The sequence below is a fragment of the Anolis sagrei genome, chromosome 1, assembly GCF_037176765.1.
Source record: "Anolis sagrei isolate rAnoSag1 chromosome 1, rAnoSag1.mat, whole genome shotgun sequence".
NCBI classification, from domain to species: domain Eukaryota; kingdom Metazoa; phylum Chordata; class Lepidosauria; order Squamata; family Dactyloidae; genus Anolis; species Anolis sagrei.
In genome coordinates this window covers 142,748,574-142,773,027 of record NC_090021.1, presented here as the reverse complement: position 1 = coordinate 142,773,027, position 24,454 = coordinate 142,748,574, and the positions used below count along the sequence as shown (strand labels likewise).

At 42.1% G+C, this 24,454-nt stretch overlaps 1 protein-coding gene and 1 pseudogene across 2 annotated transcripts; both read right to left on the bottom strand.

Moving 5' to 3' along the window:
- Positions 1-42: 42 nt before the first annotated feature.
- GZF1 (GDNF inducible zinc finger protein 1) lies at positions 43-18,680 on the bottom strand. Of its 2 annotated transcripts, none has more exons than XM_060786183.2 (6): positions 18,590-18,680; positions 11,996-13,368; positions 7,954-8,048; positions 5,959-6,126; positions 5,095-5,252; positions 43-3,615 (listed from the first exon to the last, which is right to left on the bottom strand). In XM_060786183.2, exons 1-6 carry the CDS (start codon positions 18,605-18,607, stop codon positions 3,256-3,258), a joined length of 2,172 nt encoding a protein of 723 aa, XP_060642166.2. In that variant the 5' UTR covers positions 18,608-18,680; the 3' UTR covers positions 43-3,255. The 2 variants fall into 2 exon arrangements, with proteins under 2 accessions (XP_060642166.2, XP_060642156.2); XM_060786173.2 differs by lacking the exon at positions 18,590-18,680 and adding an exon at positions 15,419-17,392.
- Positions 18,681-23,949: 5,269 nt separating this feature from the next.
- The window catches only part of LOC132772101 (mucosal pentraxin pseudogene), a 3,198-nt pseudogene continuing 2,693 nt past the window's right edge, over positions 23,950-24,454 (bottom strand).

Genomic DNA, 24,454 nt, shown 5'->3' with positions numbered 1-24,454 from the left:
GTGAAATTATTTATATACACAAGTCATGTACAACAAGGTCAATACTATTTCATTTTCTTTTAATGGGTCTTCTCAATTCATACAAGTTAATCCAATTTCACATGTTGATACAATATAAAATAAAAAAATCTCTACATAGAAGTACTAACATAGGGATTTATATATTTACTACAAATTTTCTGCAATTGATCATTAAAGTTCAATAGTCAAAAAGGAGTACGGGGCTTACAAAATAAATATGCAAATATAACCTCTTGATATTCTCTCTAAAAAGATCCCTTTTAGCAGACTAGACAAACAAAGAATAGAAGATGACAAGCTCTTACTAATGTGTTTATATAAAGAAGTAACATGGTTGGACTGATCTTTTATTGCTCTGCTTTTCAGCGAATAAAATATCAGCACAGGTTCTGAAGGAAGAATTGTGATTTTTCTCCAGTTGGCCTAGACCCCTGCTTCACCCCTACAATCATTTTTACACTATGTATGTTTGTGAGGGAGGACTGGACCACCTGACACTCCAGAGATTGCTGGACTACAACCCTCATCAGCCCATCACAGCTAAGAGGCCACACAGTCCTTAACCCAAGTAAGAATCACTTTAGCTTGGCTAATACTGTTTCCAAAACCTACAGCAAATGTCACAGGCCTGCTGTGCAGAGTTATGCAATTCTAAAGGGTAAGTGATGGCACAACCATTGTGCTGAAACACCCATGGCTCGAAGAACAACTTTCCCTCAAAATATCAGTCCTATTTGTCATTATTTCTTCCCCACTCCTCATGACAACTTTCACATGCTGTGGAAGAACCAATCATAGAGGTCAGGTCAGAGTGGAGAAGATACCGGTGATGCCTTAATAGACTCTCTAATGCTCAGTAAGTGTGAGAGCATAAAAGGAAAAGTGGTTTGAATACCAAGGCTGGTCCCTCATATCTGTTCCAGAAGATCTTCCAACTCTCTGGTGCAGACATGAGGTGAGTTTTGGAGGCTGCAGAGGAAACTGTTGGATGGGTACCACTGGATGTAGCTCAAACAAAAGAACGGAACTACAGGGAAAGCAACATAGCCTAGCTCCTTAATGTGGCAAGAAGGCAGAAATAAGTTATTTCAAACAGTATGCTTGAGTATGACTCTTAAAAGTTTATCTGTAGTAACACTGATTAAGCTAAACACACTGTATTTTAGAAGATGTGTTTGCTGTTGAACAAAAAAATAATACAAATCAGATCTCATCCAGCTTTTACAAGCAATACTTCTTTTTGAGTAGTGCCAATATCTTTGTGGGTGTGGACAATATAATCATAAATTAGGGTTATTCTCAACATTAGGATTAGCAAGTTCAAGTCTTGTGAGGAATCACTGGAATGTCAAGACTGGGATAGATTTTGGTTATGGCACTTTTTTTTCCTGAATTTAAAAATAAAAAGGCACAATATCAATGCATCTGTAGCAAAAACAAAACCAGCCTTCATTTGATGGAAAACAGCCTGCTTTAAAAGACATTTCTTTCACATTCTAGCAGTTACAATGAAATAGTGTTTCATACACGCATTCTATACAACTTTAGAAATCTAAGTTGGAGGCCTAAGTCACTCTAGTTTTCAAAAGGCTGCTAGCCATCATTAGAATATCAGTTGTAGTTGTAACTAGAATTCTACAATGAATAATATAGCCTTTGGTTTAAACATTAATACATAACCAATAACAAGAATATTCACTGGAAACCTTCAGGCTGTTGCTGAAGCTAGATTTTTTTATCACGCTAAGGCAAAATTTTAATGGAGAAACTACTGGAAGGTAGAATGGATGGCTGGATGGGAAGAAAAAAATAATTGTGAACAGCAAGATATGCTGTCTCTGATTGAGAAAACCATATTAAATATTTGGTAGCTATCTGTTTTTGAAGGATTATGCCAGGGAAATGAATAAAAGTGATAAAATGCATATCTCAAGGCAAGTACACAATGCCCATAAATAGGGTGTTGGTGCCTAAAGAATTTAGGAAAACGTTGAGGCCTTTTTGGGGAATGAAGGACACTTTAGAAACACAGTTCTATGTGCATAACCTTCCTGTGCAAGGACTGTATATGGAAATGAGGACATACTTGTAACAAAGGAAGTAGAGGGGAAGTAGAGGGGCATGCCTACAGGGAATTTGTAATAGAGATAAATGCCTGATAAAAGACAGTGAATATTGGGGGCAGAACAAGAAGGAAAAGGGAGGAAGAAATAAAAAGCAGAAGGTGTTTGCAGAGTGCCAAGTACTTGGTGGGAAAGGGGAGGCTCGGCCGCAGAGGAAATTCTTGCATAAATTATGAACAAAATTCACTGAAATTTCTCTGAACTCTCCTTCAAATTGCTTGTCACAGTCAGTCTGACACATGACATGAATGGGATATAGCTCCATCACTCACAAACTTGGGAAGATACCCAGTGCCACATGAGATTTACAATGGCAAATGGAAACTTTTCCCTTTCTCTCCTCTTTCAGAATCTTATATCCCCCGCCCCACAAACACAACCTGCTCTAGATGCTTTCCTAACTGTCTAATAACAGATTTAACTGTTTGTTTTCTAAACATTCCCAAATAGTTTCATTATTTAGAGAGCAGTACCAGACATGCCATTATTGATTTAAAAGATGTTATTTTTCCACATTTCAATTTTTAAATATTTCACTAAGCATTTGGCTTAGAGCAGAGGTGGACCCATTAATCTTTCAGGTGTATAAGACTACAGCCATACAAATCTTTAGGACCTCTGTGAGACACAGCCCAAAATATCTGGAGAGCCAAAATGTCCTTACTATCTTAAAGATTGCAGCATTAATAATGTAGAGATATTGGCATACAGCATCTAATCAATACATGATTATGTGACAAGAGCAGAATTATCCTCTTCAACAAGGGGCTGCTGGAAAACTTGCCAAATTGATATGTTGTAACAAGGGAATGGAAACATGTATGAATTAAAACAGAACTTCATTTTCCTTCCACTCACCATGTCATCAGAAACCAGCTTCAAAGTGACACATGTAAGAAAATGAAAATGAGCGATCTATCTTTAGTACAGGATGGCTGAATTCTTCAATCGAGATACAACTCCAGAAGTACAGGTTTGGCAAGAATACAGGACAATTACAAGCAGCCAAAGTAAGTCTTGTTGTTCTTTTGCAGTCCATCAGTGGGGCCAGAATATACAGCATTAAACAGATCACTCAGGGCTGGGTTTTTTTCCTCTTGAGGTGATGTTGCTATTCCATATTCACCAAGGTCTGAAGAGATGGCTGGATTGAGTCTGCCTGGGTGTGCAACACAGTAAGATCATGCAAAGCTGCAGCAGCGAGGCCCTCTTGGGATCCTGCTGTGCTTGACACCTTGTAGGTGGTGACAGCAGGAGGCCCATTTGCATGCAGCTCAGTCAGGCTTTCTTGGACAACATCCAGATTCTGATAGTGTCCATTTTCAGGGAATGACAGCAGCTTCTCCGATATCTTGGGGTGAGTCACATCATACTCTTCATCAGGAAGCTCAGTCTTGGGATCCTCGTCGTTTTTTGAGGTTCCTTCGACAACTACAAGAAAAGACTTCCATGGTGTGTTTTTGTCGTGAATCTGGAAAACACACACAGAACACATGTGAAATCCATCAATAGCTGCTTATATCTTCATTAGTGCTTTAAACTGCTGTTAGAACAAGCAATTCATCCAAAATTTTGATACCCAGAGCTGAGCTGTGGACTTTCACTCTGCCTTCTTAGCTATTCTCAATACATTTCCCAACTACATTAGCAAGGGAACTCTGGTTCTAGCTAAAAATAATGCAATCTTTTTTATCCTGCTATAAAGAGTATCATATTTTATCTCCCAACACTCTAAACATAGGCGGCACAACTACTGCCCATCATGAATAAAAAAATAAAGCTTTGGAGTCTTTCTAGCTGCGGAAATCCAGGTGATCTACATGTCAAAGTTTGCAAATCACTGAAACAACTAATATTCATGTTTATCTTTTAAAAAATCTTGCTATTCACATTTTAATTTTTTTACAATCTCAAAAAATGGCACATTTTCCCCAAAATATAACATTTTCAAGTAACATGTAAACAATACTCATAGCATCAAGAATTTATTAATGCTAGCAGTTATGTTATTTTTCCAAATGCTGCCATTGTCATCCCACCCCCAAATGCACTACAAATAATATTGGGGTTTTTTTGTACCACAATGAGCAGAATCTTGTATGGGAGTTGCATCTTGGTAGGCAGACTTACGTGTGTGGAAATTTGGATTGCAAAGATGTGCCACATTTGTATCCAGTGAATAGAGGAATGCTGCTATGTAAAGGGGCCAATGCGTAATAGGGTCAATGCACATCACATCAGTCCCAATGCATATTGGGCATTCTTGCTGATGTCCTGTCACACATCTTTGCATTTCACTAACAGGGTTTGTTAACAACGCTGCTACATACTTAGATGTACCCAGATTTATGTTGAGTGAAAAATCATACAGAATTCTGACCATTGTTTCCAAGTTCTGTTCATATTCCCATGCAGAGAATGCAATGGAAGAATGACACTTGAATGGGAAAGACATTTAAAATTAATGTGAAAATTGTATTGGGATAGCTAACTGTTTTGTGGATTTTATAATCCCTTTTCCAAAAGAGGCCAGTGGACAAAAACCTGAGTCACCTTGTCATTAATGAAATCACTGTTTTGCTGGCTATCTCCAATTCCATACTCTCCAAATTCAATCACATGGAACGTCTAAAATGCAGAAAACTGGAAAAAACGAGTGGAATTTCCTAAAGAACATTCTTGCTTTCTCTATATACATAAATGGACCAGCCATCAAAAGTCTTAATTCATGAGTTGCCCTGCAGATACTGAACATTTCATACAAAGTCCTGTATCCCCCTAGCTAATCCCAATTAGTGTAAATCCACCAAATACACACAATGTACCTATGCTCTGATTTCTTATTCAATAATTTGTCTAGCTGGTCTGCTTTATATTAAGATTTTTCAACTTTGTCCATAAATACACCGTTTGCAAGTTTGCTAGGAGGTATAAGGAGCAGTCCCCTTACTGAGGTGTGCCGCCGAAGAGTAGACTTGTCTGTAAATGTCCGGCCACAGGCGTTGCACATAAATGGCTTCTCCCCCGTGTGAATCCGATGATGGCGCTGCAGGGCATTGAGTTGAGTGAACTGTTTGCCACATTGATCACAACAGTAAGGACGCTCACCTGTAACACAAAACACAAACACAAAAGTCACCAGTTATTCTTTCCCTTCCTTTTTGAATTGGTTTGAACCATTCTGGTAATCTCCCATGTTACTCCAAGGGCTTTACATTGCATGCTTCTCAGTACTGATTCCATTTCTCACGTATCTGATATTACTTAAAGGGATTACCAATGAGGTAAAACTGGTATTATGCATCTTGAAAACTTCCAAATAATTATATATAATACAGAACACACAAGATATAGATCTTGCTCTGTGAGCTTAAAGTCGTAAAATACCACAAAATAAAATACAGGCTAGCTAACAAACAGGGTATGAAGGGAAGGAAGCAGGATGCTTTTTGTGAACAAGCAATGATGATCCAGAAGAATGCAAAGACTAAGAAATTGAATGCTGAGAAATAAGAGATGGGAGTTAATCAGAAATTAATATAACTGAGGTAAGTAAAAGAATCCCAAATTAAAAACCACGAGGAAAAGATAGCCAGAAGACCTGGAAGTAGCAGTTTCTGCTCACAACCAAAATTAAAACTACATAATGCTGAAAGCTTGCTGAGCTGGCTAACACAGTCATAAAAACAAGGAAATGATAATAAAAAACACTAGTCTGGTCATGTCAATTAAGTCCTCTGAGTAAACTTCAGGAAATGTTCTCTTACAGTTTCCACGAATGTTTTTCCCCCCAGTCATGGCTCCTGCTTCCTACCTGTATGAACTTTAATGTGCTGATACAACGAATTTCTCTGTGCAAATGTTCGGAAGCAAACTTCACATTTAAACGGCTTGGATCCCGTGTGGATTCTGTTATGGTGTTTCAAATACTCCTTAGAGGCAAAGCTCTTCCCACAAGTTTCACACATGAAAGGCCGTTCCCCTATAAAACATTGGAATGGGAGAACAAAGATAAAAATCTTATTTTATTCACAGGTGGTAAGAAATATATACCCACAAAGATATGGATGTAGCAGATCAGCATTACCCACTTTGATCACATTTTCTATTTGAAACATTAATGATTATATCCTTTGAGTGACTGATCCCATCAGCAGCTACAGAGGGGAGCAGGACACAGCAATTATTACAAACAATCCAAGTTCACAGAATTCATGGACAGCTAATTCAGAATGTCACTGTGGTGCCCACCAATAGGAGTTTTACAAAGTTGATGTGCTGCACAGAATTGGAGAAACACCTGTGTGACAAGACTGTTGTTGATCTGTCTATACAAAATCCTCAAAAGCCAGCATCAAGTTACATCACAGGTAGGCAAAGTGCAAAGCACAGGGTGCATGACATTTCCCCAGCTCAACAGTAATTGGTGTAACACAAGTGACTAGTGGATTAGCACAACTTGCTTTGAAAGGCTATGGTAGAATTATCCATAACACAGAAGGTGGGATCTGTGGCTCTTTGGATAATGTTGGAATATAACTCATATAATTCTTCTGACTAGGACCAATGGGAGTTACATATGGAGGCCATCATGATTTCCTATCTTGATTTAAACAGAACTTTACTTTGCATCCAGAATATTTCCTAAATATATTCCTAACTCCTAATATAATTTGTGAAACTATAGGAAGCATAAAGCCATGTCACTGGACAGCCCACTAGATAAATGACTGGGCTCACAATCCCAATATTGTCAGTGAGAAATATTCTATACTAGCTGAAAGATACATGAAACTACCTAGGTCCATACATGAAACCCCTTTTCTTGCTAGTCATATTTTCTTAATCAGCAATATATCAAAAATCCTCCCTTAATTTAAAGCTCCTTTTTAACCTCTGGAGTTTTAGCAGCTGTGCCTTAGCCCTTTCGCAACTCAGAAATCTTATCACCAATTGCTCAGAAAGCCTTCACCTTTTCTAGTCAAAGTATATTCAGTGTTGCCTAGATCTGTAACACTCCAAAATGGGCTCATGAGGTCCTGTTTTCCCCAGTTTTCCTCTTCCCTTATTTTTAACCCTCATATTTGATTTTTACCACACTTCTGACAATAGTATAGGGGCCACAAAGCTTTTTAAGACCTCACTACCTCTGAGGATGCTTGCCATAGAGGCAGGCGAAACGTCAGGAGAGAATGCCTCTAGACCATGGCCATATATAGCCCGAAAAAACTACAACAACTCAGTGATTCTGGCCATGAAAGCCTTCGACAATACTTTTGAAGATACATGTGGCAAGTGCTGTGAAGCTTCACACTTGTTTTCAGTCTTATAGCAAGATAAGCTTCTAAATCACCTCTGCTTGCAGTGGGAACAGCAAACTACAAGGCTTTGTTCGTTTCTGTTTTTTGAACTTCTAATGAAAGCAATTTCACTGGTTTATTTTGCTCCCAACAAAGCAGAAAACAAAAAGTGCCCATGTCTGGAGATCGTGATACACAAACCACAACATGAAACTCTGTGTGTGATTTAACTGCTCCCACCTTGAGCAGGAACAATTAGTAGTATGCACTAGGATACTGCACATAACTGAGAAGCAGGGAGCCTATGATTCACTTGCCGATATCTACCATGCAAGTGTAAATCTGTTTATCAGTGCTTCAGTGGATTTGCTACCCAGCAATGACCTTGGGACAACTCTTAATAGTCATTGCTAAAATCCATACTTGGTACCCTCAGTGACTGAGTTTCAACAAATGGCACATACAACTAAAAAAAAGGGAAGAGTTAAAAAGCAAAATGATTCTCATACCTGTGTGGCATCTTTTATGATATATAAGCATGTGATTCTGTGTGAATCTTGCTCCACAATCACTACAAACAAAAGGCCTTTCACCAGTGTGGATTCTGAAATGACAATGTAGTACAAATCAGTGAGTACAGAATCTTCTTACTCTTCTTTTCTATGTAATATGTAATAAGTAGCACCTTGCACTAGCATCCTAGCTTATTCCTGGAATGGTCAATTCAGTGATGGGTTGTCCCCAACAACCCAAATACAACAGAATGAACTGCACAGAATCTGCTTATGTAAGAAATTCCCAATGCAACTGATGATGTGTTGGCATAAATCTTCTACATATATAGTGCTCCAGTTGGACGGAAATGTGACTTGATAAATTCTAGTCACAAGATTCAGGATGTATACTAAGGTGACAAGTTCTTCTTAACAAGAAACATATTGTCAACATCTAGATAATCTAACAAACAATTCTCTGCACCTCCAGTCTCCTATGCCAAAACAACAGCAATGAATTAAACCAGCCTACAAAAAACGATTGAATTAAGGTACCAATACAAACTAAAACACTAATTAAAAAGTAACTGGTCTAATTGGGGCCAGGATTAAGATGCCTTTGATTTCATATTATTATCCATTTTCTCCACTAAGAACAGTAACATGGCTTCAGAGAATTCCTCCAGGAGGAAAATTCCACCTGATTTAAAAAAAAAAGGTGGTGGGGGGGGGGGGGCACTTAGTTTTTGAATCCAACTGTTAGTCCCAACTACAGCAGATTGACTGAATCAATAGAATTTGCCATATTTCACAGACTCTAACATACACTTTCCCCCCATTTTAGAGGCTCCAAAAATAGGGTACATCTTACAATCAATTAAACCTTAGATTCACGAGTGTTGGTTTGTTTGTTTAAATTTTAAAAATTGGTTTGCCGCTGAGTGAGGAAGAGGAGGAAGGCCCTCTGTCCCAAAAGGCCCCAGTTTTGTGGCTGCTTTTTATAAAAATTTGCTTACCTCCAATTTGGGGGGAGGGAGAGGAAGGAAGGGCCGCAGTCCCAATTTTTCAAAATTTGCAGCTTCAAAAAGGTGTGTGGACCTTACATTCAATGATGCGTTAGATTCTGTGAAATACAGTGCAGACGTATTGATAAACCAGCTTCCCACTGATTTACTGGATCTACTCTAGTCGAGATTAACCTTTGGATGTAGGCCATCAAATATTAAAATTCATCCAACAAAAGGTCCTGGCTGCATGTCTCTTTGGCCAAGACCAAATACTGCTATCCCTGAAAGTAGATAGCTGTTCTCCAGTGTTTAATGAGCAGCATGCTGATGAATAATTTTCATTGTTTTCTTAAAACCCAATCAAGCTATCAGTGCCAGTGAGCACTGTCACATTCTGGGGCTATGAATCCATGAAACCTTCCCTAATTCTCATTGGGAGGGTTTGTGTGTCAATTTGCACCATTTGGAGGGCAGCACTCACATGTCTGAAAGATCAAGATCCACCTATCAAAACAAAACTTCTTTAACACAGAAGACTAGATATCAGAGAAGAGTGCCTTATCCTTACCTAATTTCTGACATGTTAATTTACATATATAGAACTAGCTGTGCCCTGCCACGCGTTGCTGTGGCCAACCTTCCCTCCCTCTTTCTCTCCTTCTTTCTCTCTTTCCTTCCTTTCTTCTTTTTCTTTCCCTATGTCTCATCTTTCTTCCATCTCTACCTGTTTCTTTCCTCCTTGCTTCTCTCCTTTCTTCCTTCCCTTTTTCCCTCCTCTCATTACTTCTTGACTGTCCCTTCCATTTAATAAGGAAATGAAGGGGAAGGAAATGAAGAATGGGAAAGAAGGAGGAAAGGAAGGAGGGACAGGAAGGAAGGAAAAAAGGAGGGGGGAAAGAAGGGAAGGAAGGGGGAAAAAGGAGGGACATGAAGGGAGGGAGGAGAAGGAAGGTGGAAGGAAGGAGGGGGATGAAGAAAGGAGGGAGGGAAGGAAATAAGGGTGGAAGGAAATGAAAGGGAAAGGAGGAAAGGGAGGGAGGAAAAGAAGGAAATGAAGAAGGAAGGAGGGACAGGAAGGAAGGAAAAAGCGAGGGAGGGAAAGAAGGGAAGGAAGGGAAAAAGGAGGGACAGGAAGGGAGGGAGGAAGGAGGGAAAGAAAGGAGGGGGGTGAAGAAAGGAGGGAGGGAAGGAAATGAAGGGGAAGGAAATGAAGAAAGGGAAAGAAGGAGGAAAGGGAGGGAGGAAAAGAAGGAAAGGAAGAAGGAAGGAGGGACAGGAAGAAAGGAAAAGGGGAGGGAGGGAGGGGATCTAAGGAAGGAGTTAGGAAGGAGGGGAAGAAAGGAGGGAGGGATGGAAATGAAGGGGAAGGAAATGAAGAAAGGGAAAGGAGGAAAAGGAGGGAGGAAAAGAAGGAAAGGAAGAAGGAAGGAGGGACAGGAAGGAAGGAAAAGGGGAGGGAGGGAAGGAGGAGAAGGAAGGAAGGAGGGGAAGAAAGGAGGGAGGGAAGGAAATGAAGCAAGGGAAAGAAGGAGGAAAGGGAGGGAGGGAGGAAAAGAAGGAAAGGAAGGATGGACAGGAAGAAAGGGAAGGAGGGAAAGAAGGGAAGGAAGGAAGAAAAGGAAAGAAAGGGAGGAAAGAAGGGAAGGGAGGGAGAGAAGGAAGGTCCTTCATTCAAGCACCGTGGACCTTCCTCCTCCCCCTCCCCCCTCCCCCTCCCCTTCTTCCTTGCGTGGATGCTCCCTTGCTGCTGCCATTGCTGCTGCTTTCCCAACAGGTAGTGAGGGAGCCTGTGTGTGTGTGTGCCGCAGGGGGGGGGGGGTGAGGGTGTGTGTGTGTGTGTGTGTGTGTGTGTGTGTGTGCCGGAAGGAAGGGGGCATGTCTTACTGGCGTGAATGTGTGTGTGTGTGGAGGAAGGTGTGTATGGGCGGCGGGGGGAGGAGTGAAGGTGCGTTGTGTGTGTGTGTGTGTGTGTGTGTTTGCGACGGGGAGGAGTGAGTCAGGGAGGGAAGGGGTGGGGGGAAAGGAAGGCGGCGTGTCTTACCGGCGTGAGTGTGCTTGGGCCCGCCGCGGCGAAGGAAGGGGGCATGTCTTACCGGCGGAGGGTGGGAGGAGGGAAAGAGTGAGACAGGGAGGGAAGGGGTGGGGGGGAAGGGAGGGAGGGAGGGGGCGTGTCTTACGCCAGGCCATGTGCGCGTGCCAGGGAACTTGCGGCTGGGTGCCAATGCGCATGCTCAGTTGTTTTGCCGTTTTGTGAGTGTGGTGTTGTGTTGTTTTTGATTTTGATTGGGTTTGTTTGTACCTAGTGGGTTGAGGTATGTGCATGGGAATTTTGGTTAATTTCTGTTGGGGGGTTTTTGTTTCCTCATAGGACGCCACTTCGGATTTTATATATATAGATTTTCTATTTAGGTATAGGAGAGCACTTTTTCATATCCTGAAATGATACAGTTTATCTGCAAGTGTTACTAGTTTATATATAAAAGGTGTTAGTGACACCAAATTAGGGAGACAGGCAATCTTCCATTAATTTAGAGCAGTGGTGTACAACCTGTGGCCCTCCAGATATTTTGGACTTCAGCCCCCCCCCCCCCCAACAATTCCTGACAATTGGACAAACTGGCTGGGCCTGCAGGTTGTGCACCTCTGATTTAGAGAAAGCCTGAATTCAGTACCAATTCCAAAGATCCTTATTCTTCTGCATTATACCATATTCTATCCATATCCAAATCAAAGAATAAAAGTCAGATTTTTACTATATTGCTTGGAGGTCTTTTTAAAAAATTACATTTCCTGAACTCCAAAGTATTTAAGACTTGGGACTCCAATAATTTTCAGTTATTTAGTAAAGCTTAACATTTAATCAAGATATTTTAAAGAATCTCAAGAGAATCTGAGGCTATGTTGTGGAACCCTTCCCCTAAGAAGAATACATACTAAATCAAGAGTCCCCAACCCTAATTTGTTGGTTGCATCCCTGACAAACTGCTTGGGGAAATTTTACCTTCTGCCCAGAGATTTTAGCTAATAAGGCCAGTTAAGTTTGTTCATACCTCATGTGTGTCTTGAGTGCCGAAGGCTGAGAAAACTTAGCCTCACACTCTGTGCACCCATAAGGCTTGTCGCCTGTATGTGTCCTTTCATGAAGCCTCAAGGCCGTTTTGGAGCTCAAACCCTTTCCACATTGTAGGCAGTGATGACGCTCCCCACCACCCTCATGAACCTGCAGAATGTGCCTCTTGACGTCCTTCTTCCTCTTGAACTTCTTACCACAGAGCTCACATGGGAAGTGGCGCTCGCTGCTGTGGACGTGTCGTTGGTGGCTTTTGAGGTTGCACCGGTTGGCAAAAGTCTGGCCGCATGTTTCACAACAATAAATAATCTCAGCTGTGATTCCGTGGCTGTGCTTTATGTGTTTTAGAAAGCTCTTCTCATACAGGAATTCTCTTTCGCAGGTGCTGCATGTAAAATTGCCACCATGGTCCTTTTTGTACTCCTCCAGTTTATCCCCATTTTCTTCCAGTTCATGGGTGCCTTCGCACTCTTTGAGTTCAGGCTTCACACTATTTGCTACTTGCTCTTTCTCCTCCACCACCTCCTCTTCACCACCTTCTTCATAAATGTGGTGCTCCATGGAGAGCCTGCTCTCTGCAGCAACAGCCTCAGCATACTTCTGCTGCTCTCTCAGGCGCCTTGTATACTTTTTCTTGGGTATTTCCACAAACACTTTCCTTCCAGCCAGCCTTCCGCTAGCCCTCCTGATTTTGGTGCAGGGCATCTTCAGGGCTTCTTTTTTCTTGTCCAACCTCTCCTTTAGTTTAGCAGTAGGGGCCTCAAGGCACTCTCCATCTCTGAGCCTTTCAAGTGGAGAATTTGAAAAATAGTTTACATTGTCATTCTGTGTGTCACCAATTGCCTTGGGCTCAAGTAGACTGCTTGACTGACCACTACTGTCCTCTTCGGCTTCCTGAGACTCTGAAAAATTTTGTAACTCCAACAACACTGATTCAAGCATTTGCTTCTTTAGCTGAAAGCAGGTTTCTGACAAATCCAAGCATTTTAACCTCTCAGCTATATCCAACATACGCTGCACCCGATCTTCTTCTACCTCAACCCTGGCAGTATAAACAAATTCAAGAAAAGATGCAAAGTCAGCTACTTGGACTTCATTCAATAATACAATTGTCCTTGATCCATCCATGCCTTTCTCATTGAGAAACACCTCTTTAAAAAACTTGCTTGTCGCTGCCAACACAGCTTTGTGAGCAACGAACTCTGCCCTGACACCATGATATTCCACACTCACAGTCACATCGCAAAGGAGTCCGAGGAGGCGTAGCTGGTGCATTTCATTCAGGAGGTTTAGTGGTGAGGATTTGGATTCCAAAAGGACAGCATTACTTTCCATCTTCTTCTTTTCTAAGAACTGTGAACAATATCACAATATATTAATTGTGTGCCAGGGAAATGATTTCTCCATTAGCCATTTCAACAACAAGCCCCACCCCACCTTCTAACATATTCAAAGAATGTGAGGTCATGCCATTTATTCCTTGTTATCTATATTTGTAGGACAGAATTCTTAGGGAGACTGATGAAACAGAAACAACCAAGATAAAAATCCAGCAATAAAAGGTGTGATGCAGCATTACCTTCCTCTTAAGATCAATCAATCAATAAATATTACCCGTATATACTCAAGCATAAGCCAACCTGAATATAAGCTAAGGCCCCTAATTTTCCCACAAAAAACTGGAAAAACGTATTGACTTGAGTATAAGCTGAGGGTGGGAAATGCAGCAGCTACTGGTAAATTTCAAAATCAAAATAGATACCAATAAAATTACATTAATTGAGGCATCTTTAGGTTAAATGTTTTAGAATATTTACATAAAACTGTAATTTAAGGTAAGACTGTCCAACTCTGATTAAACCATTATTCTAACCATCATTGTAAATGTACTTACGTATCCTTCCAATAATAATAAAGAGTAAAATAATAAAAGTAATAAAAGTAATAATAGTGTAAAATAATAAATGTAATAATAACAATAGAGTAAAAAATAAATTTAATAATAACAACAGAGTAAAAAAAATGTAATAATAACAGAGTAAAATAATAAATAACTCTGACTTGAGTATAAGCCGAAGGGGGCTTTTTCAGATGAAAAAAGGGCTGAAAAACTTGGCTTATACTCTAGGATTTAAAAGGTATCGAATAATGTAAAATGATACAGCAGTGTCAATGAGTTTTCTTAGGAAAGGTCTGATGCAATCCTATGAAAAGGGCCACCTACTATGGTGGACTTCTAAAGAAAGGGTTCCCAAGGCTCCAAAAATGTATGATGCAGCATTAAAATATGACTATGCAAGAATATTTGACTATGTAAGAAAAGGAAGGGAGCTGATTTCTCATTTGGCTTTGTGTATAGAATCACAGAGTTGGAAGAGACCACATGGGCCATCCAGCCAAACCCTGCCATGCAAGAAAAGTTCAATCAAAACACCCCCAACAAGTAGTAGTCATTCAGCCTCTGTTTAAAAGTCTTCAAGGGAGCCTCTATAACATTCCGAAGCAGAAAGTTCCACTGTTGAACAGCTCTTATGGTAAGGAAGTTTTCATAATGTTCAAGTGGAATCTCCAGGGAAGCAGAAACCAAGCCCACTTCCTCTTCCTTATGACATCCTTTCAGATACCGTATATTCCGGCATATAAGACGACTGGGCGTATAAGACGACCCCCAACTTTTCCAGTTAAAATATAGAGTTAAGACAACTCCCATGCATAAAACTACACACACGTATAAGACGACCCCTGACTTTTGAGAAGATTTTCTTGGGTTAAAAAGTAGTCTTATACGCCAGAATATACTGTATTTAAACATGTCACTCACATCTCCTCTCAAACTATTCTTCTGCAGGTCAAACACCCACATCTCTTTAAGCCGTTCCTCATAAAGCTTCGGTGTCCAGATCATTCACTTTCCTCTGGACACCTTCCAGCTTGTCAATCTCTCTCTTGGATTGTGGTGCCCCGAAATGGACACACCAAAAGCAGAATATATTACTAGTATTTTCCAAGAACATCCAGTTTCCATGTAATTTTTAGATGCTTGGGCTGTCCAGACCCAATGGATCCTTACAACCCTCTTCCCTTTCTGTCTATTGCTGACCCATCTTCCTTTCCTCAGGTTCTAGATAAGGGGTCTTTTTCTAACTTTTCTGGTCATACTCCTCAACTCTTAGAGAGCCCTATCTGTAATGGCTATATACAAATATCTATCTCCAACAGGCCTCTAAACACATTACAGTGATAGGAAAACAGGATGCTATTGCTGTCTGGCCTGCTTGCACCCTTCTCAGAACTATTGGGTTGGACCACTGTGTTAGATGGGATGACATAGCCCAATCTCATCAGATCCAGCACAGCAGCTCCTGCATTTTATTTTTGTTCCCATATCTACTGCTTCAATTACCTTTGAATTTCTTTTTCTTCTCATGCAGGTCCTTATGGATCTCACTACTCATGCCGGCAACCTTGTATGTGTATTTCCCCATTCCAATAAAATAGCTCTTTTTTCAAGCTCCAGAGGCATTCAGTTTAAAAAGTAAGGATGGTGCTCAACAGTGACCATTCTGGAGTGGAAATAGGTGGTAGAATGGATGTCTCCTGCAATGTCCCAAAACTGCTCTAGAGGACTGGAGATGCAAATTGGGGAGGGGAAGCATGTGAGGGGTGCTGTCAGAGGACAGGAAGTCCCACTGGATTAGCAGATCCTTCTCCTCTGACACTTGATATTAGCCTGTTTTTATTAACCAAGACAGTCTTTCCAAGGAGCTTGTCATCCGCATGATGCTATAATATTCATCTAGACTTGCTCAAATAAGTAGTTATTCCAATTTTTCCACTTCTATTTTTTAAATCTCTCCATCCCCAGGCTATTACCAGCTTTCCTGTTAGGATCATTGCTTTAAATAAATCTTGGTTCTTTGAACAATGCTTTTGTTCCCTATTATTGCCATTAACACAAATTCCATGTTTACCTGGATTGATATTTTGAATAATTTCTCCATTTTAAAAATTATCTTATCCCAAAAAGGTTTTGAATTTAGGCATTCCCACCACATGCGGGTGTTACAACCTTTCTAGGCTTTACAATGCCAACATATTGGGTTTAGTCCTATTCCCATATTTGCTAATTGGGCTGGTGTCCTGTACCATTTCCAGACAAATTTTCTTTCTAACTCTTTATATTTTTCCAATTCAATTTTCTTTATTTCCTCTGTAGTTTCCTTCTGCTATTTCGTTTGTAGTGTTCTTATGTCTTTTATCATTGTTTTATAGATTTTTTCCTGTTAATTGTTCTCTGTTCTTTTGTGAATAGACTTTCCAACTCGCTTTCTTTGTCCAAACATTCCCCATATTGTGTTGTCAAAGACTTTCATGGCCAGAATCACTGGGTTGCTGTGAATTTTTCAGGCTGGATGGCCATCTTCCAGGAGCATTCGCTCTTAACGTTTCACGTGCATCTGTGGCATGCACCCACAGAGGTTGTCCCCTGAGGATGCCTGCATAGATGCAGGTGAAAAGTCAGGAGAGAATGATACTGGAACATGGCCATACAGCCTGAAAAACTCACAGCATCTCATTCCCCATATTTCCCCTGTTTAAGTTTATTGTATGGGCCTAATACTTTTATCCAATTTTTATTTCCCACTTTTTCTATTATTCTACTTATGGGAATCAGTTGCCAATTTATGACATACAGATCTTTAATACAATAACAGCCTCTATCTTTCACATCTTTCCACCAATTAGGGTCAAACTCCTTCTCATCCAAGCTCATGCAACAGATCTATCTGTCTAGCTAGAATGAATGCCATTTGACACTACTTTAACTGCCATGACTCAATGCTATAGAAACCTGAGATGTGGAGCGCATCGAGACCAGCGCTCTTAAGAGAAAGCCAAAGGCCTTTTAACATGGCAACTCCCATTAATTCCCTAGCATTGAGCCAAACAGCATTCATTACCCAGTGTAGATCAGGCCTGGGCAAACTTTGGCCCTTCTTCAAAGTGTTTTGGACTTCAACTCCCACATTTCCTAATAGCCGGAGGATCCGATCACCTCACTCTCTGGACCTGTGAAAATATTTTGGGATGCAGCACAGAGGGCATCTACCAAGCACTTTTATGCCTCAAAATGGAAATGGTTTCATACTTAACTTAATGGGAATGGAGTTATTTATTATTTCGTATAAAAAGCACTGCATAAATTAGTATAAAACTGATAAAAATAGGAGCGAAGCAATAGTGGACATGCATACAGATGTCTGTTCTGCTCCACAGTCCTCTTCCTGAAGACTGCCAGGGTGAGGGCTTGCCTAATATCTCTGGGGAGCGAGTTCCAGAGCCGAGGGGCCACCACAGAGAAGGCCCTCTCCAGGCATGTAGCCAGGGGGGGCTTGAGGGGCTTCAGCCCCCCCCCCCCCGAAATTCTCATGGTGGTTCGCGAAAAGGCCTTACTGGTGCATTATTTAGGCTGTTATGTTTATTCATATCATGATCTGATCACCATACTCAATATATCCCATATGCATGGGGGTATTGGGGTAATGATACAAAAGGTTTGCTAGGCTAGACCCTCTTTCACTCAGACTCAGCCCCCCAACCCCCCCTGAAAAAAAATCAGCCCCCCCCCCCCCGAAACGAAATCCTGGCTACGGGCCTGGCCCTCTCCCTCATCCTGACAAGTCGTGCCATTTTGGGCAGGAAGGTAATATCTGTACGCAGTAGATTCACCCTGAGCTCAGCCTTTGTGGAGAAGAGTGAGGTAGTGATGTGGGCCTAGCACCGTGATGGTGAACCTAAGACAGGCGTGTCAGCACTGACATGCATGGCTATTTTTGATGACACATGCAGCCACATACAGAGAAGTACACCTTATAAGAGCCAACCTAATTCCATCCTTAAATTTGTAAAAAGCTCTACAAATTTAACATCTGCACGTTTGAGCATTGTACACTCCAAAACTCAGCATGGAATATATATTTTTCTTAAACTATAAATATTGCAAAATTATGTGGTTTTTTTCTCAAAGTTCACCCCACCCCAAAATTTGGCAAATTTTGACACACCAAGCTCAAAAGGTTGCCCATCACTGGCCTAGCATAACAGGGCATCATCTAAGCCATTCCCTGGCCCTCCCATTGCTTTCCTTCTAGTCTTCAGTCTCACAGAAGAGTCCACCAGGGCCTTCCTGCTCAACCCCATCCTGCCATCTTGAAAGGTGAGGGGCAGGGTCGCCTTGGGAGCCACATCTCTGGCTCTGCACAGCCCCACAGCCTGGGAGAAATGCCCTTCCCTCAGTGGCTGCACAGAAGAAGAGGGTGCATGGCCCGACCCCTCACACGCAAGGCCTTACTGTACTCCACACCTCTCCCTCCCCGTCCCCATGGCAACGCAATTGTGGCCCCGCCCCTCGCTGCCCAGGCAACAACAGCAGCAGCAGATCTTCCCTCTCTCGCCTTATCCTCCCCCCTCCCTTCTAAGGGAGCGGAGTGCCTCTTCCTCCACTCCCCCTCCCTCGCCACAAAAAACCGTTGGGCCACGTCCCGCTCCCTCGCGCCCGCACGCACTCACTCACCACCAGGCAGCCCCACATCCGGCCGGGACCTCAGCATCAGGGCGGAAGGCCCGCGTGACTCCTCCACATCCGTCAACCGGCGCCCCTCCCTCCCTCCTGTCCACGCCCAGTGACGTCCCAGGCGCCATTATGACGTCGCTGGCTAAGGGGCGGGACCTTCGCCTCATTACTCTCAGGGTCCTTTTTTCCCCCTCAGAAAAATGACAGAAACTAAAAAAAGATTTTTTAAAATTATTTTTTAAAAGTGCATTTTGGTGACACATTAATAATAAGCAATCTTTAGTAAAGGATAAGGAGCCGTAATACTGTGTTATTTAGACTACAGTGGACCGCCTCTTAACTCCTTCAGCTGTTTGGGCCTCCAACTCCCAGAAGCTCTTGCCAGTTTGTTCAATGGCGAGGAATTCTGGGAGTTGGAGGCCCAAACTGCTGAAGGGTTTGAAGAGGCCTCACCCACAGTGGAAAAGGGATGGAGTCTGACACAATTTTCATTGCCATGGCTCAATTTGGCCAATACAGCTGTATAAAATCCACATCGAACTGTAATATATTTCAATTTCATAGAATCATAGAATGAAAGAGCTGGAAGAAACCTCATGGGCCATCCAGTCCAACCCCCTGCCAAGAAGCAGGAATATTGCATTCAAATCACCCCGACAAATGGCCATCCAGCCTCTGCTTAAAAGCTTCCAAAGAAGGAGCCTCCACCACGCTCCGGGGCAGAGAGTTCCACTGCCGAACGGCTCTCACAGTCAGGAAGTTCTTCCTCATGTTCAGATGGAATCTCCTCTCTTGTAGTTTGAAGCCATTGTTCCGCGTCCTAGTCTCCAGGGAAGCAGAAAACAAGCTTGCTCCCTCCTCCCTGTGGCTTCCTCTCACATATTTATACATGGCTATCATATCCCCTCTCAGCCTTCTCTTCTTCAGGCTAAACATGCCCAGCTCCTTAAGCCGCTCCTCATAGGGCTTGTTCTCCAGACCTTTTATCATTTTGGACTCAGGTAACCCAGTTCAAAGCAGATATGAGGAGGATTAGGTAAAGGTTTTCCCCTGACATTAAGTCGAGTCGTGTCCGACTCTGGGGTGTGGTGCTCATCTCCATTTCTAAGCCGAAGAGCCAGCGTTGTCCGTAGACACCTCCAAGGTCATGAGGCCGGCATGACTGCATGGAGCGCTGTTACCTTCCCGCCGAACCGGTATTTATTTATTTATTTACAATATTTATATTCCGCCCTTCTCACCCCACAGTGCCGGCAGGACTGAAGACTGACAGGTCGCAGGTTCGAATCCGGGGAGAGGCGGATGAGCTCCCTCTGTCAGCTCCAGCTTCCCATGTGGGGACATGAGAGGAGCCTCCCACAAGGATGATAAAAAACATCAAATCATCCAGGTGTCCCCTGGGCAACGTCCTTGCAGATGACCAATTCTCTCACAACAGGAGCAACTTGCAGTTTCTCAGGTTGCTCCTGACACGACAAAAAAAAAAAAAACCCACAGGGGACTCAGGGCGGATTACAATGTACACATACATGGCAAACATGCAATGCCATAGACACACAACACATATAGGCAGACAGTCAGAGGCTATTTAACATTTCAGTTTTCTGGCTACCAGGGGAGCTGTCGCTTCACCGTCCATCTGTGACACTGGTGAAGTTTTTTCTGCATTCCCCGCATGCTTTTGTTGGAGATTTTTCCATGGCCTCGTAAATTTGTTAAATTAGCTTCCCCACACATAGGTGGTGCCTAAATTTCCTACTTGACAGATGCAACTGTCTTTCGGGTTGTAAAGGTCCACAACAAGCTACACAAATTAGCCAGAAGCTCACTCCGACCCGGGCTGGCTTCGAACTCATGACCTTTCAGTCAGTAGTGATCTTAATGCAGCTGACACCCAGTCAGCTGCGCTGCAATCCCGGTACCTATTGATCTACTCACATTTGCATGTTTTCGAACTCCTAGGTTGGCAGAAGCTGGGGCTGACAGCAGAAGCTCATGCCACTCCCTGGATTTGAACCTGCAAATCCAGGTCAACAAGTTCAGCAGCTCAGTGATTTAACCCACTGCGCCACCATGGGCTCCTTATGAGGAGGATTATCTGCCTCGATATTCTGGGTTATATGGCAGTGTAGAAGGGGCCTGAATGGAGATTTGTCTAGAGTTGTAGTCCATTGCTCAAACTGCTGGCCTGTGTAGTGGATGGCCTGAAGAGGGGGAGAGTACTGGCACATAGCCATAAAATCCAGAATATAAAGGCAGATAACCTACAATATCCACTGGCTCTATGAATACAATTAGTCCAGTAGTGGAAGGCCCGAAGAGCAGGGTCCCTTCCACACAGCCCAATATCCCAGAATATCAAGGCAGGAAATCCCACATTATCTGAGGGTAAACTCAGATATTCAAGTTCAAAACAGATATTGTGGGATTTTCTGCCTTGATATTCTGGGATATAGGGCTGTGTGGAAGGACCTGGGGGAGGGGCGGGGGAGAACTGGCACATAGCCATATAAACCAGAATATCAAGGCAGATAACCCACAATATCTACTTTGAATTTGAAAATCTGAGTCCACACTGCTATATAATCCAGTTCAATGTGGATTTTATACAGCTGTGTGGAAGGGCCCACAGATAACCCAGTTTAAAGCAGATATTGTGGATTATCTGCGTTGATATTCTGGATTAGATGGTTGTGTGGAAGGGCCCCTTGTGAAATCCTTGGAGTTATAGCTTGATGAGGAATTCTTGGGCAGAGAAGCGACAACTTCCAGAATCCCATAGCCTTGAGTCGTGGCGGTTTAAAGTGGTGTCAAACAATAACAACGTTGTAGATGTGCCCTAAGACTCGAGAGCAGGGTTCAGATCGCCACTCAATCCTAGAAAGGCATTCAGAAACCTTTCGGCAGTCACACTCTATCAACTTCAGAGGAAGCTCTTTTGCAGGCTTTCAAACAGGTTGGATGGCAATATGTCAGGGGTGCTTTGGTTGTGCTTTTCCTGCATGGTAGAATAGGGTTGGACTGGATGGCCCATACGGTCTGTTCCAACTCTTCAATGATTCTCTGAAGGCAAAGGCAAACATGCACCAATTCTAGCCAAGAAAACTCTATGACCGAGGCACACAACAAACTGAGGGCCCTTCCACACAGCCATATAACCCAGCATATCAAGGCAGATAATCCATAATATCTGCTTTGAACTTGGTTATCTTTGTGAGGGCCCTTTGTGAGATTCTCTGCCTTGATAGTCTAGATTATATGGCTGCGCGGAAGGGCCCTGAGTCTACACTGTCATATAACCCAGCTCAATGTGGATTTTATACAGCTGTGCGGAAGGGGGCTGAGGTCTGATCAGAAAAACATTTTCCATGAGCCCAGTTTACACATCCAGTATCAGTATTCCTGTAAAGTTAAACCTCTATGCTGATTTGCTGTTTTTAACCTTCTAGTATGCATGTGCTCTTCTAAATTGCTAGTTTTATCAAATTTTGTGGATTATCTGCTTAGAACTGAATTATATGGCAATATACACTCAATATAATCAGTTCAGAACAGATAATCTAGATCCAGAAACTTGATTATATGGCAGTGTAGATCCAGCCTACAATATTATGGTCTTGTCTGATGCAGGAGATGACACCATGACACATCAGAGACAAGCCTTAGTGAGACAGAGCAACGATAAGATGTGGCACCTGAGGATCTTCAGATGCTTTTGAACAACAACTCCCCCCCCCCCCCCCCCACCAGCTACGTTGGCTATTGCTAATAGTAGATAATACCCAATAATAGCTGAATGGTCACAAACCCCCATCCCTTTTCTAAAGTGAGAATTCAACCAATAGTAATTTTTGAATGATTTTTTTGTTGCAGCAAAGTAACAAATGCATTGCATTGCAAGTGAAAGATATATTCCCTGGACTCACAGCCCACTTCTTTGGACACAGTGAGTAATGTTTGGGAGATTTGAAGGTATACACAAAGCTCATAGTTTCAGTTAGGATGTAGATAGTGAAATTTTAGTAATTATTATTATTATTTGAAATGCAGAATTATTAGGAGTGATGTTTTAACAAATGTCTTGTAATGTACAGACCTTGGAAAAGTGTGTTTTGAGGACTACAACTTCCAGTCCCCTAATTGGCACGCGGGATTCTGCAAGTCATAGTAAGAAAAAGATGATACCGTATTTCTAAGCTATGTTCTCTAAGTAGTGTAATAGGAATATGTTATCCAATACAAACCTCTGGTGGTATTTTTGACATTTCCCCATTTTATCTACTCACCACCTTTTTAGGTTTTTTAAAAAATATATTCAAATCCAAGGCATGTACACCCTCTGTTCTATGACTACTTAGGGATCTTGTTTTTAATCTCTGGATGCTGCAACTCCACTGGATAAAACTGGCAATATACGTATTAAGAAACATTTCATTATGATAGTATGGGAACACTGTCATTGGGTTGTTGTAGGTTTTTTTGGGCTATATGGCCATGTTCTAGAAGCATTCTCTCCTGATGTTTTGCCTACATCTATGGCAAGCATCCTCAGAGATTGTGAGGTTGTCAAGAGAGAATGCTTCTAGAACATGGCCATATAGTCTGAAAAACCTACAACAACCCAGTGATTCCAGCCATGAATGGCTTCGACAATACATTGAACACTGTCTTTGTTTTTAAATGTTTGTTTGAATGTGTTTTCTGTATTGGTCTGCTACCTTGTTTAGACCAGTGTTGTTTTATTGCAAATTGGTTTGAATCGTTGTTGCTGTTTTGGCATAGGAGGCTGGAGGTACAGATACTGATGTTTTCATTATATTTTATTATTAAAAGTGTCTCTCCATTGGTCATAACATTTTATTTGGTCCCTAGTTCAGTAGTTCAGAAAATGTTGCACTTTGACTCAGAGCCCTTCCACACAGCCCTATATCCCAAAATGTCAAGGCAGAAAATCCCACATTATCTTAGTATGGACTCAGATAACCCAGTTCAAAGCACATATTGTGGGGTTTTCTGCCATGATGTTCTGGGATATAGGTCTGTGTGGAAGGGCCCCCAGACCAATTCGGCACTTCTCCACTGATCCAGGTCCCAAATACATATTGATATTTGGAAATCATGCCCATTGTCTCATGAGGATTTGGAATGGGATTCAGCTTCAGTTTTGTTACTGTTACAAAGATGCCCACTCAACTCTCAAGAAGCATCTACACCTTTCCAAAGGAACCCAGTTCTGATCACACTTTGGTTGTATCTCATCCACATTTTTAAATGTACAATTTCCTTTGAGCATTAAAAAGAATTGAAATACAAAATGGGTAGGATACTCTCTTCCTTTATTGGAAAATCATAGATGAAGAAGATGCATGTATGAAATTATCACAGAATTCCTGAGCTTACGCAAGAAGTAAGACAATGCTGAAGAACAACATATCCCTGGATTTCATACGTTAAGCCTCGCCAGTTAATCAGAGACAAATAGTTGCTGAGAGGGCAGTCATTCAAGACTCGGCACACTTCATCAGCAGAGAGAGCCCTAGCCCACAGGAATACATCCTTTATCTCCCCTACAAATGATTGGTCGGTAGCAAAGCCACCCCCAAAGGTATCCTGATCCTGCCCAAGTACAATAGATGCATCATTGTTTATAGAGAAACCTTTTTGGAGTCCCAGTCGGGGCAGTGGTTTTCCATCCAACCATAATGCCACTAATCCCGTGGCAGACTCCCAGCTCACACAGATATGTTCCCAAGCAGGCTGAGCGTTCTTTTTTTCAGGAAGAATAAACGTGACTGCAGGGCCTCCAATATAAACGCTGTATTGGTTGGGTGTGGGCTTGAAGAGCAAGAGGTGATTGTCGCTGGT